Source organism: Mycetomoellerius zeteki, unplaced genomic scaffold, assembly GCF_001594055.1.
Source record: "Mycetomoellerius zeteki isolate Tzet28-1 unplaced genomic scaffold, Tzet1.0 scaffold102, whole genome shotgun sequence".
In the NCBI taxonomy this organism is placed as follows: domain Eukaryota; kingdom Metazoa; phylum Arthropoda; class Insecta; order Hymenoptera; family Formicidae; genus Mycetomoellerius; species Mycetomoellerius zeteki.
This window is the reverse complement of record NW_017255933.1, coordinates 2,065,862-2,081,724: the sequence shown is the minus strand read 5'-3', so window position 1 is coordinate 2,081,724 and position 15,863 is coordinate 2,065,862. Positions and strand designations below refer to the sequence as shown.

At 25.6% G+C, this 15,863-nt stretch overlaps 2 protein-coding genes across 2 annotated transcripts; both read right to left on the bottom strand.

Moving 5' to 3' along the window:
- Positions 1 to 126: 126 nt before the first annotated feature.
- Positions 127 to 2,123, bottom strand: LOC108731845 (odorant receptor 46a-like). The gene is made up of 5 exons (XM_018462370.1): positions 1,762 to 2,123; positions 1,186 to 1,524; positions 786 to 990; positions 361 to 516; positions 127 to 174 (listed from the first exon to the last, which is right to left on the bottom strand). The coding sequence occupies exons 1-5, from the start codon at positions 2,121 to 2,123 to the stop codon at positions 127 to 129; spliced, it is 1,110 nt and encodes a 369-aa protein (XP_018317872.1).
- A 4,793-nt stretch (positions 2,124 to 6,916) lies between these two features.
- On the bottom strand, positions 6,917 to 9,924 carry LOC108731834 (odorant receptor 46a-like). Its single transcript, XM_018462359.1, has 5 exons — positions 9,563 to 9,924; positions 8,678 to 9,013; positions 8,368 to 8,569; positions 8,009 to 8,164; positions 6,917 to 6,970 (listed from the first exon to the last, which is right to left on the bottom strand). Exons 1-5 carry the CDS (start codon positions 9,922 to 9,924, stop codon positions 6,917 to 6,919), a joined length of 1,110 nt encoding a protein of 369 aa, XP_018317861.1.
- Positions 9,925 to 15,863: the final 5,939 nt, after the last annotated feature.

Genomic DNA, 15,863 nt, shown 5'->3' with positions numbered 1-15,863 from the left:
ACTTATTTGTCCACAGATGAAATACTAGTTGTGATGCAAACTTCTACAGATTTATTAACAAGATAACATATTGGAAAACATTTCAGTAATCTCAATTTTTTCATACGATTCTTTCACTTACGATTCCTACACTTGTTTTAATATGTTATAAGCTGAATATGATGTTTTAAGTAACTGCAACAAATGTATATAAACATTATTTTCATTAACTCAGTGTTGTATCAAAATTATTTTTAAATTAAACTTCTATATAAATTATTCATTTTCTTATTTTCAAAAATAAAATATATTTAAACCAAAAATAAAATCTATTAATTGCGCCAATAACAAATCATAAAATTGAAAATTAATTTTACTAACCCCAACAAAAGAATCGAGATTCATAGACAGTACGTAAGCGCTGGTAAATTCTATTGGTACTGCTGCACGACTCATAATTATTAATAAGTTTCTTTTCAGATTTCTGTTCATCGTCATCCAATCCATCGCGAAAACGTTGTCGAGCAGTTGAATGCTCTATATTTCAAACATAGGAAGTATCATTAATTTTTTAAAATTAACAAATTTAATTATTTGAACCGTAGAAAATATCATTACTTAATCCATTAGAATTAACAAATTTTGTGATTCTTTTAGAATCACAAATTTGATTAGAAAATTTTATCGTGTATTATTACATAATTTTATTTATTGACTTTAACATCTTTAATATTTAATATTTAATAAATTATGTACATTTTAGGTTTTTAAAATAAAAAAATGCGTAACAACTTAATTACACGTACCTTTAACTTTACTTCGTTTCCGTACCAACAATAGATGAAAATTTGTGTCAACATACAGGACATGTATAATATTAAGGGAAGATAGCTCGCATTTAAACTCGTTGATTTAGTCATTTGGTACAAATTAGAACATACCACCAATGTACTCACTACAAATTGCATGGCAATAGTCATTCTGAATTTATTGTTTAATTTGAGTGCATATCTGTAAAATATATATTACATATAAATAGTACCTTTCAAAATTTTTCAAGAGAAATAAAGTAGATACTACGAATCAGAACAAAAAATATACAAATATATAACAAAAAAAATTTTTTTATTATTGTAAGATCTTTACTTTTACTTTTTTAGTAGTATGTGTAAGATATTTTCAAAACAATAAGATAAAACAACTAACTGCAATATACTGTCGTGGTGACGTACACAGTCGCAAAGAGTATCGTTATCATTCAATACTTTGCTTAGACGGCATTCTAAGATCTCGATTTGGCAGCAAATATGCACCAACAATCCGCAAATGAAACTGTCACAAGCCACATTGACGAGCGATCCAGCCGTCAGGCTAATAAGTTGATGAGCATATGTAAGACAAAATATGATGCTAGACGAATAATAGTCATACGGTAGCCATGCTCTGTATGTTAAATTTCCTTTTCTGAACACCGTGAATAAAGATGTCACAGTTATACATGCGCAAGTTGTTTCCACCAAAATCGTATAGTAGAGTGTGTTGATACTGCAAAATGACTGCGGAGATAGTTACGCTTATTTATGTAATACAACTTCTAATATTTAATTATTAATTATCAAAATATAAAAATACTTGTAACAATTAGATGTTATTATTTAGTACTACGTGTTTATATATAATTTTCATATAAAAAAACAAAATAAAAATTTACAATAAGTTTTTCTAAATTTATCATTAACTTATTTTTGAAAGTAATCTTTATTATTATGCGATAAAACTTACTATATAAGTCTATCGAATTTATATCGAATTCTCATTTCGTCCATCTCCAACGGTTTATATGGCTTTTCGAGGAATACGTTGATTAACATATTAATATTCTTTCGATTCACTAACAAACTGAGCATTTTAGAACATGAAACAACCGATGCCATCGTGGCGTACAAATTTTCGGTAAAATCTTCAGCATTATCAACATTCCAGATAATATCCAAAAATTGCGATATCAAAAAAGTATACAATAATATAATCATAAAAACCGTGTATGCATCATATATTATACGCAAGTAAAGTGACGAGCATGATTGCGGCCGCCAACATCCAACAATCGTCAGAATCTTAAAGGTTAATTGCAAGATGTGCATCTTTTATTTCACGTTATATCGGTTTTTTTATATTTTAACTTCACTTAAATTTTTGCACAGTAATTGCAAATATCATACAGAAAAAATTATTTGCGAAAGATGTTGAAAAATATTTTACACAAAATTTTATTTACTTCAATATTTCTAAAACTATAGCATCTTTAAAATGTATTAAGAAACAACAAATAAGACATTTTCTGAACGACTGACAACCGTGGAACGTTTATGCCCCGTTCTTTTCTTCAAAGATTCCATAGTCCATACTATTATGTTATTATCATAATATCAGACTTGAATCATTGATCCCATACATACATATTTATTGTTCCGTTAGGTATACGGTAATAACGATCTCTGAAAATACAACGTTTATATGCTAATATTTTTTAAATAACGTTTTTATATTTAGTCACAAATATCATGTAAGAAATGGAAATGTCCCGATTATTATTTTATCATAAATTTTAATGTAAGTAATTCAGTTATATCTGCATTTCTCAAGTTTAAAAATATTTTATTTGTCATGCCACTAAGCGTGTTGCTAAGTCGTTGTCGTACATGATTCTATTTCCGTATTGATTTCAGGTATTATGATTTCTGACTTCCGTTAGAGACAGATGTTTAAATTATATTACATTTGTGAAATGTGGCATAAAAGACAGAATACGCAAGAAAATACAAAATATAAAATAGATATAAAATAGATGTTAATAAATGTAAAATAATAAGGAAAATGTGCAGCAAGATAAATAACACATTTAGATAATTTTTCTTTATTATTTTTATGTTAGATGATTTGAACGTAATAAATGCTAATTATAAATACTAACAGTATAAATACTTTTAACAGTATATATACTTTTTCCTTTTTTCTTGCTCTTTTAAGATTTAATTTCATGAGTATGTTTTTGCCATCAATCTTTTACAGAATTACACCCGTATTTTTTCAAGTAAGTTGTAAGTAGAATACGACGTCTTGAGTATCTAGAATTAGTGTATAAACACTCCTAATCTTGATTTAAATATATTCTGTAATTAATAAATTTGCAACTGATTTCGCCAATAATATTAGATACATTAGACTGTAATATTATTACATTACACAAGATGCTGAATCTGCTTTTGATTCCAAACAATAATTCCAAATTCTTATTCCTTGTGCATAATTTCAATTTATTACTTAAATAAAATTAAATTGCTAAAATTTACTTAAACTTTGATTTTTAATTTATTTTAGTAACATGATAAAGTAATATATGAGGAGCAGACTTCTAAAATGCATTTTGTCCAAAATTTCATTTTTTTAATTAAAGATGGCATAGTGTTCAGTGTTGAGAGAGAGAGAGAGAGAGAGAGAGAGATTCATTTCTGAAAGTATTTTTACACCATCAATTTATGTACTGAGAAAAATCTTGACATTCGAAGTGCATTATGTTTAACTAAAGACAAACAAAATGTATTTGTTTAACATTTTTAGCAACTGTTTAACAATTTTGTTGAACATTTCACATTTTATTGATTGGCAAAATGTTATTTTCTGTAAAACATGCAACTTTCCTTCTCGTTTTTTGAAAATTATAAATTTTAGACAAAACGCATTTTGAAATTCTACTCCTCATATATTATAAATATCTTAAATGCAAAACAGCATATTTAAATATATTTGAAAATAGAATTTGGCGAAATTAGTTTCACTAATATCTATACTAACACCCATAAAGGAATCAAGATTCATAGGAATAATATAAGCGCAAGTAATTTGAATAGGCACAATTATCCGCCTCATTATTATTATTAGAGATTTCTTTTTACTTTCATCCAGTGTTAGCCACTCCATTTCGAAAATGTTATCGATCATTTGATGACTCTACTGAAATATGTAAAATTTATCCATGGATGTAGTTTTTGTTCAAGAAATAAAAAATAATTATGTTACTAATATATATCTCTTAAATATTGAAATGCTTTAACAATATGTATCATCAGTTTTTGTTATTAAATATAGATTAAAATTATAAATATTTGACATATTATTTAAAAGCATTTATATTTACCATATCTACTAAATGTCTATATTACCATACCTTTATCTTTATTTCATTTCCGTACCAACAATAGAAGAAGATTTGTGTTAACGCGCTAGATATATATAATGTCATTTCAATGTATTTGGTTTTTGTAGTTGTTTTGCTTATTTGATAAAGGCTGAAGCACATTATCAACATACTTGTTATAAATTGAATAATAATTACCAGTCTAAATTTCGTATTTACAATATACGCAAGTCTAAAATTTAATTTTGCTTATGTAACGACATACTAATAATACGTATATACATATTTTAAAACAATAAACATAATAAAAACAATATTATGATAAGAAGTATAATTTAAAAACTATTATTAAAAGCTATATTAAAAGTTATTATAAGAATTTCCAAAATTTATAAAATTATAAGATTTAACCTGATAATATGATAATGTTGATGTACACAACCACGGAGAACGTTAGAATAAGATATAATTTTCCTCAAGCGATAAGTCAAGATCTCAATTTGACAGCAAATATGAACCAGTAATCCACAGATGAGAGTGTCACAACCAATATTTATGAATGCTGCAGTAGTCAAACTTATCAGTTGATGAATATACATCAAATAAAACAGTGTCGTTGATGAGTATTCAAATGGTAACCATGCTCTATAAGTTAATTTTCTATTTCTAAAGTTCATAGATAAAGAAGATAAGATGATACATGACATCGTTACAGCTCCCAAATATACAAAGCGCCGAGTATTAATTCTAAAATATTTATAAAGTGTTTCTCAAATATATAGGTAATAATTTTTCAAAATTTTATATAAAATTTTTAATATATATATTTTTATTTCTCTCTCTTTTAACTTAAAAAAAAATTTACTTTTAATAATTCTTGGATATGTTTGCTCCATTTTCCATTCATAATAAGAAATTAAGTGTTAAGCGTATTAAAATTATTTAAAAAATAAAAAAATGGTTTTAATTTCTAATATAAAAAGTAACATAAAATATATTTCAATAGTTTTTAATAGTATCAAGTCAAATAATACAATAAAATGTTGTTTATTAAAACTTACTCTATGTCTTTATCAAATTTATATAAAATCTCTATTTCAGTTGATTTCGACGGTCTATATGGTTTCTCCATCAACATGTCGATTAACATAATAATGTTTTTGCGATTCGTCAGCAAAATTAACAATTTACAGCAAGAAATAAACATGGCAATTAATACAAAAAAATTATCCGAAAAATTATCGACATTATCAACAGTTAATATTAAGTCCATCAATTGCGATAGCATAAAGGTATATAGTAATAAAACTATTATACTTGTATATACGTAGTATGTTATACGTTTATATAACGACGACCAAGAATCCAGTCGCCAACAACCAAATATCGTTAAAAGTTTAAAAGTAAATTTAAGAATACGCATTTTTTAAAGAGCTTATTTTTTTGTATTCTCTACAAAGCACACAGTACATGTAATTAATTACTGTAAATTGTATAAATATAACGTATGTCATTATTAATTATACTAAATACTTCTCTAAAATATTATGTAGTTTTGTCAAAATTGCTTCTATTATTATAGAAGTTTTCTTATTTTTAGTATTCCAAAAATATTACTGTATGTTACGTTTATATCTAGAAAAACTCTTTGATTAACAATCAAAGTAGATTGCACATTAGCCGTAAGAAAGACGAAAATTAATTATTAATATAAAGAAAAAATACTTTAAACAATCATAACCACTGAATACAGCATATAGTATAACACATGACAAAATCTTTAGGATAACTGACAAATGTCAATGGTCTATAGCTTTGCGGATCGAATTTCTTAAACGTAGATATCCATTGTATACGTTTCCACCCTTCGTACTTGGTAACTTCATTATTTATTTTGTAACGTATCCCTCGCGAAACGTATTCTCAGTGAAATAATTTTTTCATAACTCAACTGACAACATATATACATATACAACAAAATTTACGTATACGAACAAACCTAATTATATCTTTAAATGCAACAATGCTTTTCAGAAAAAATGCGAGACAGAATAGTCAAATATTAAACAAATAATTATAACCTATCTTCATGAAATATTGATGCCGGCACTTTCTGCGATACTTTCATTCTTCACGATATTCAATCTTGAAGTATTTCCAGTTTTTATGAAATCTAGTATATTTCTATACCTACTGTGATACTTCTAAAATAATTGTAGTGTTATAATTTCTCTTCCCCCCTTTATACAGTATTCTTTCATTCATAAAATCATAATGTCAAAATTGCATTATTTGTCCTACAAGCACAATTTTACAGATAAGAAAGTATTACTAATGAGTAATAATATAATAGTAATATTATGAAAAATACATTAATATAGAAAGTATATTCTTTAAGCATATTTGTATAAAAGATAATTTAATTAATTTAATAAATTTGTCAATTAATAATTTAATAAAAAATAATTAAAAATTATATTTTACCTGCAAAGTAGGTTATAGAGAGAGATAAAAAAAAGTGCAATATATACGTTAATAAATATTAAATGATAAGAAGAATATGCGATAGAATAAATTATATATTTAGTAATCTATTTTTTATAACAGTATGTAATGGAAACGTTAAGTACTAATTACGATACTAATTGCGTATATCATTTTTCTTTCCCTCCTGTCTCTTCCCCGATTTTATCTCATTTGATATGAGTAATACATTAATTCTATCAGCTTCTTATACAATTATTCCCGGATTTGTTGAAGTAAGTTGTATGTAGAATACGACGTCTTAAGTAACTAGAAGTAGTATATAGACACTTATAATTTTGAATTAAATATATTTTTAATAAATTTACAGCTAATTTCCTCAATATTAGATATGCTAAATTTTAATTATTAACCTTGCGGAGCTGACGGTGGGTCTGTTGGATCTATTAAATTATATTCTTTATATTAAATCTGCAAATTTAAATTATTGTTATTAAAATAAATTTAGTACTCATGCTTTTTTATATTAAATTGTTTTGGTTCCTTAAAATTAAGAGAAATGCCTTTTAATTCACATAAATTAAATTGATCTTACAGATCCAACATCAGTAACTGTGTGTGTGTGTGTTACAGATTTTAAGCTCTTCGTCAGCTCTTCGGAGTATTAAACACATATGCTGCTGAATTTATTTATATTAGGTATACAGGATGCCTGGTAATGACCGGATTACCTTTCGTGAGCAAATAGGGTGGATGAAATTGAATCGAAAAATCTTGTACCATTTTACAATTTTCGCAATACCGTTTGTAGTAATTGCAGGCGTTCCGATATACACTGTCAGTACTGAAAATCTATAATATACGTTACATGCACTATAGATTTTCAATACAGTGTATATCGGAACACAGCCGTAGTAAACAACATTCGCATGTCAAGCAATCTACAACTGTAGATAACCTCACCACACTTGTATTTGGCGGATAGGCCATTGCTGTTCAGCAGTTTTAGAAATTAATATCTCGTTAACTATTACGAAAATTGTATAATGGTACAGAACTTTTTGATTCAGTTTTGTCCGCTCTATCTGCTTATGACTGGTGATTTGATTATTACTGAACACACTGTATATTATCTGCTTGTTTCAAATAATAATTTATTTAATATGCAGCGTGCGCATAATTTTAATATATTAATCAGTTAAATTTAAATTAAAAGAATTTGTTTAAATTTTATTGATTATTGTATAATAACGTAATAAATCAATTATAAACCCTCACGTAAATGCAAAACAAGTGCAAGAAAATAAAATTTATTGTCTAATTAGTTTTAATAATATCCATACTAACACTCATAAAGGAATTAAGATCCATGGGAACAATATAAGCACAGGTAATCTGAATAGGTACGATTGCCCGGCTCATTATTATCATTAGAGACTTCTTCCTATTTTCATCCAATGCCAACCATTCAATTTCAAAAATATTATCGATCATTTGATGACTCTACTGAAATATGTAAAATGTATTTTCATAGCATTTGTGCAATTAACAAAAGATATTTATTAATATTTCTTAGACATTAATATACTCCAACAATATGTACTATTAGCATTTTGCAATTAGATATAAACTGAATAGATTTAGCAAATTATTTAAGAACATTTATATCAATTATACTTACTAACAAAAAGTGTCTGTTATCATACCTTTATTTTTAATTCGTTGCCGTACCAGCAATAGAAGAATATTTCTGTTAACATGCAAGATATATATAATATCATTTCAATATATTTAGCTTTTGTTGTTGCTGTACTTAATTGATAAAGACTGAAGCATACCACCAACGTACTAGTTACAAATTGGATAGCAATAGTTAATCTAAATTTCGCATTTACAATAAACGCAAGTCTAAAATTTAACGATTTTTTTCAATTAATAAGATATTGTAATAAAAAACGTGTGATAAATTAATATCATAATTTTAAAAAGTATTTTGTAAAATGTGGTAAGATTTACTTGAAGATATGATAATGTTGATGTACGCAATCGCGAAGTATATTTGAATAAGATACAATATTTTTCAAACGATAAGTCAATATCTCAATTTGACAGCAAATATGGACCAATAATCCACAGATGAGAGTATCGCAACCAATATTTAGAAATCCTCCGGCAATTAAACATATCAATTGATGAGCATACATCAGGTAGAACAATAATGTTGACGAATAATCAAATGGCAACCATGCTCTATACGTTAATTTTCTAGTTCTGAAGTTCAATGACAAAGATGTCAATACGACACATAAACATGTTACTGTTCCCAAGCATATAAAACGTCGAGTGTTAATTCTAAAACAATAATAAAATAACTCTCAAATGTAATATTTTTGAGTTTTGTTTTTTTGTTTTTATCGTATTTATGTTGATTAATTAAAAAATCAATTTATTTTTTATGACATGGATACGTTTCTGTATACGATAAAGTATATTAACCCTTTGGCTACTGCTGTGCTGGTAGGTACATGAAGCTGTATCTACTATACATACAGCTTAGCCGCAAAATTCAATTAAAACCGCGAACGTGTTTTCGAAATCAAAATAACTGAGAATATTTCTGCTTGATAGTGACAAAGTATACAAAAAAGTTTAGAAAAAAGCCATTATAGTAGCGTTTCATCCTAAAAGACTGTTTGAGAAGTCATTATATGGCGTTTCGTTCCAAAGAATAGATTAGCGAGAAGCCATTATACGTGATACGTAGTAGTCAGAGGGTAAAACATATTAAATCTGTTTGAATAATAAAAAAAACATTATAAATTATGTGAAAAATCTAGAAGTAAAAGGTAACATTTAATACATTTTAATCATTTATTTTTTTTATTGTTTGTCAATACTTACTGTATGCTTTCGTCGAATTTATATAGAATCTCCATTTCAGACGATCTCGACGGTCTACAAGGTTCTTTCATTAGAATGCCTATCAACATAATAATATTTTTGCGATTCATGAGTAAAATGAACAATTTACAACAAGAAATGAACATGGCAATTAATATAAAGAAATTTTCGGAAAAATCATCGGCGTTGTTTACAGTTAGAATTACGTCCATCAGTTGCGATAGTACAAAGGTATTTAGTATTATAATTATTATACTGGTATACATGTAGTATGCTACGCGTTTATGCAGTGACGACCAAGAATCCGGTCGCCAGCATCCAAATATCGTTAAAAGTTTGAAATTAAGCTTAAGAATGCGCATTTTAAAAAATATTCTTCTTTGATGTCATCTGCGAAATACACAATTAATTCTGGATATTTTTTGTAACCTATAATATTATTAATTATATTAAATATATTTATAAAATAATTGACAGTCTTTTTTATCAATTAAAAATTTCTCGTATTTTTATTCTTGAGGTTTAATAAATATTTCCTTATTTTTTGATAATTACAAATGTTTATATATCTTTTACATTTACAGATAACTAAAACAATTCTTTAATTGATCTAATAGTAATAAATAAGAATTATATATTTTAAAAGATCCAAATCAGAAAAATTAAATTATAACGAAAGTATACTTTATAAATACTTCATATATATATTTATATGTACTTTATATTTTATAATTTACATTTTATGCTTCAAGTAATCACGACCAGCAAGTATAATACAGAACAAAATCTTTAGAATGACTGACCAAGTCAGCCAGTCTATAGCTTTGCAGATCGAATATTTTAGATATGGAAGTCTAATGTTCATATTTCACTCTATAATATTACCTCACTCAGTACCTTTATTATTTATTTTACAATGTATCTCTCGTAATATAGCTCTCGTGAAATAACTCATGGCTTGATATGCATTATTCAAAGTTCACATTAACAATAATACGTGATTATATCTACAGAAGCAATAATAATTTTCAGAGACGAAATAGAGAAAATACAAGACAGAGAATTCTAAATTATTAAATAGATAATTATAACTTATTTATTTTTTGTAATATTGTAAACACGTTATGTTTCTACGACGTTTAAGTTTTAGATATTTGAATTTTCTATGAAATCCAAATTTTTATATCGCTACTAACAATAGACTTTTGTTACTAGATTGATCATTTCATCGCCATTTCTATACCAAGCAATGTTCTCGCTGAACACTACCATTCTGTGTCCAAGTTATACTCATACGTATGTATAAAACACACATTTATATATAGTCATTTGATACACTCATTATCAGTAGTAGATATACTTACAGTACGCACACTGAAAAAAGAAATGTTTAATTTTAAGATATTAAAATATTTTATTCTTGACTCCATTTTTTAAGATGTTTTAGTTTTAAACTTTTTAAATAGACAAAACACTACGTGTTTGGATTTAAAACACTATACGTTTTAAATCCAAACATGTAATGTTTTATCTATTGAAAAAGTTTAAAACTAAAACATCTTTAAGTATTTAAAAAATAGAGACAAGTATTAAAAAAACACATTTCTTTTTACAGTGCATACGGCATACATGTACAATGTACATAGGTAAGCATAAATAAGAACTTTTCAGCATCACTTTTATATTTTAATCACAAGCAAAATAATAGAATCTAGATATAGAATTCTGTGCTATTAATGTTATTATTTCTAGAATACTCGTAAAATTTTAATTACTTTTTATATGTTGAAATTTCATTATTAATTCTACAAATATATCTTTACAAGTTAAAAAAATATTGCTAATAATATAGTAATATAAATACAGTAATTAAAAATATAGTAAAAAAAATTATACATATATTTGTTTAAATTGCAATTTTTAGATTAATTTTTTAATAAATACATCAATTAAACAATAATTTAATTACAAACAATTAAAAATCATTTCTGTTATTTCGTCCACCTCTTTAACAATCTATACATATTCTCAATGAATATGTTAATTAACATGTCAAATCTTCTCTCGATTTACTAACAAATTTTGTAAATTTTTTAAACATTTTTGCGCACAAGACAACCATTACCAGCGTTGCATAAAAATTTTCGATGAAATCTTTATTATTATTAACGCATTTCAAACAATCTTCAACATTACAATATAACATTTTATAAAAATGTTATTTATTGCAATATTTTTGAAGATGTGATATTTTTAAAATAAACTTAAAGAAACGACGAATACACAATTTTTTGCACGACTTACAATTGTAAAAAAATTTATACAGCATTCTAACTTTTCTTTCTATCTAAAATTTTATTGTATGTACACACTATTATGTTCTTTTATTATATCGAATTCCAATAATTAATCTCACAAATGTATTTTTATCATATCAATATTATAAACTTTTAAAAATTTAACTTTCATACGTTGAGGTACATATATTAAAGATGATACAGTTTTTAGATATAAATACAATATAAAAAATAGACGATTAAGAATACCGTTAAGTATTTCCTTAACCTAATAAATAAATAAAAAAAATACGAGCAATAAAATTATATTATTCCTTTTTTATCTCAAAAATTAGTTTTATTGATCGTTATTCTATTTATTATAATATTTAATAGTTACCGTATATGATTCGTTCTTCGTATTAATTTCAGATATGATATTTTCTAACTTCTATTATAAAATGTTTTTGTTATATTACACTTACGATGTAAATCACAAAAAGCAAGATATTCAAGAAATTACAAAACAGATATTAATAAACTTAAGTAATAAGTAAGGAGTGGAATAAATTATGCATTAAGATAGTCTATATTTATTTTCTATAATATGTAATGTATATAAACGTCAATTATGAAGAATAATTATTAATATACCTTTTTTCTTTTCTCCTTATTATACCTCTTCTTAAATTTGAACTTGCAGTATCAGTAGCACATTAATTTCATCGACCTCAATTATTTCTCTATTTGTTGAAGTAAGTTGTAAGTGGAATATGACATCTTAAGTATCTAGAATTAGTATGAACAATTATAATCTTAAATTAATATGTTTAGTAATTAATAAATTTCCATTGATTTTGCCAGTAATATTAGATATATTAGATTGTTACATCAAATTCACATAAGCAGACTACCTAACACTTTAATCTTTAAATCATAAAAAATTTGTTTAAATTTTGTTAAACATTTTAATAATATAATGTACCTATATATTACAATGCTTCACTTAATTCAAACAAATTTAATTATACTGTCAAAAAATTTGTTGACAAAATTAACTTTAATGATATCTATACTAACACTCATAAAAGATTCGAGATTCATAGGAATAACATAAACGCAATTAATCTGTATAGGCACAAGTGCTCGCATCATCATCATCATTAAAGACTTCTTTATATTATCATCCAATATCAGCCATTCTATTTCGAAAATATCATCAATAATCTGATAACTCTACGGAGATATGCAAAATAATGTATCTATAAATATAGCATTTGTAAAAAATGAAAGATGCTTAGATTATTAATACGTCTTAAATTATTCATATGCTTAATAATATCTACATATAATAAAAAATATTTTATGAATTTTGCAACAAAAAATAGACTGATATAAAAAATAGACTAATTAGATTTAGATAGATTAGGTTTAGATATTATTGAAAATTATAACTATCTGTTCACGTTACAATTATTGTATCTTTTTTTATTAAACAAAAGCCTGGATATATATATTTTGCCTTTGTATTTCATATTATATTACATTTATAAGTTGTGAATTACCTTTATCTTTACTTCGTTGCCATACCAACAATAGAAAAAGATTTGGGTCAATATGCAAAATATAACTAATATCAACTGAATATAATTAGCTTTTACTGTTGTTTTACTGATTTGATAAAGGCTGAAGCATATCATCATCGTACTTAATATAAATTGAATAGCAATAGTCATGCCAAATTTTTCATTTACAATTAAAGCGAATCTAAAATTTAACAAATTTGAGTACATATTTTAAAACATATTTAAATATATATTTTATGCACATTTTAATGGAATATATTTATAAAATAACATTTCAACAAACATAAAATTACTTAATGTACCTGATATTAGTTGTAATTTCCTATTCAACAATATAAATATAATATAATTCATTTGTTATATTACAGTTATATTGTTCAGTAGGAAATTATAATTAACAGGTACGTTAAATGTAACTTTGTGTGTAAGATATTATATTATAATATATACTAATTATTTAAATAATGCATACGTATACGTATAACAAAAATTTGCAAAATTTAAAATCACAAGATTTAACCTGAAGATATGGTAATGTTGATGTAAGCAAACACGAAGAATATCTGAACAAAATATAATGTTTCGCAGACGATAAGTCAAAATCTCAATTTGACAGCAAATATGGACTAATAATCCACAGATGAGAGTATCGCAACCAATATTTATGAACATTGCGATAGTCATGCTTATCACTTGATGAGCAGATGTTAGATAAAAAAGTACTGTCGACGAGTAATAATCAAATGGCAACCATGCTTTGTACATTAATTTTCTGTTTTTGAAGTTTATATATAAAGAAGATAATGCGATCCACACCATTGTTACTATTCCCAAATATATGAAGCGCAAAGTATTTATTCTAAAATAATTATAAGATGTTTCTCAAATATACAAATATAATTATGTATATAAAATATACATAGGTCGTCTGAAAAGTTTTGAACCTCTACATGAAGATGGCATTACTCGTCAAAACAATTTTAGTACTATAATCGTACATACTTTGAAAGATACCTGCGAAAATTGTAGCTACTTCCGGCGCTTAGTTGTTGTTTGACAGTCATTTGTGCCAGTCAATGTCAATGTTTTTGTAAAAATGGAAAAAATCGAATATTAGCAATCGCCATGATAAAAATTCACGAATTGCGGTTCGAATTAATTGACCATCCACCGTATTCATCAGATCTGGCCCCCAGCGACTTTTTTCTGTTTCCTAGGCTCAAAGTTTGGCTCGGAGGACAGAAATTTTCATCGAACGAGATCATCGCATCCGTAGACGCCTATTTTGCAAAGCAAGACGCTCAGTATTATTTGAATGGATTAAAGGGGTGGGAGCATCGCTGGAAAAAATGTATCGACTTAAAAGGAGACTATGTGGAAAAATAAAATTGAATTCGACCGAAAAATTACTTGTTTCTATGTTAGGCTCAAAACTTTTCAGACGACTCTCGTATATAAGTGTTTTAAGATTTTATTATTTCATATTTATATCTCTTTTTTCATTAATTCACTCACAAAATACTTTGTTTTCAATAATTCTTTAATATGTTCTGATCCTTCTATTTATGATAAAAAATGGTATTAAGCACATTAAAACAATTTGAATAATAAATAAAATTGTTACATAAAATGTAAATATTATGAATAGTACAAAATAAATTTTGATAGTTTTAATAATATTAAGTTAAATAACATAATATTATGATATTGTTTGTTAATACTTACTGTATGCTTTTATCGAAATTATTCAAAATCTCCATTTCTGTCGAGCTTGATGGTCTATGTAGTTTCTGTCTCAATATATTGATTAACATAATAATGTTTTTACGATTCATCAACAAAATGAACACTTTACAACAAGAAATAAAGGTCGCGATTGGTGGAAAGAAATTATCAAAAAAATCTTCCCCGTTGTTTATAGTCCAGATGACATCCATCATTACTGATAGCATAAAAGTATTTACTATTAGAATTATTATACTTGTATATACGTGATATGTGATGCGTTTACATAGCGACGACCAGGAATCTGGTCGCCAGCATCCAAATATCGTTAAAAGATTAAAAGTATATTTAAGGATATACATTTTTTTTAGAAGATTATCTTCTTTGTGATATCACCTGTGAAGCACACAGCATCTGTCAAGCACATAACACTCGTAATTAATTACTACAAACTTTATGTAACTTATAATATTATTAATTGTATAATTATGTACCCGAAGTGTAATTTGAAATTTTGTCAATTGAAAATATTGCTTTTCATTTTGATTTTGTTATAAACTTAATAAATATTTTGTTTTTTATTACTTATGAACGTCATTTGTATTTTATATTTATCATAAATTTTCTAATTATTCTAACAATTAGAAACAAACCTTTTATACCTAAGTCTTGCGCAAAAAATACATTAAATTATTATATAAAGAAAAAATACTT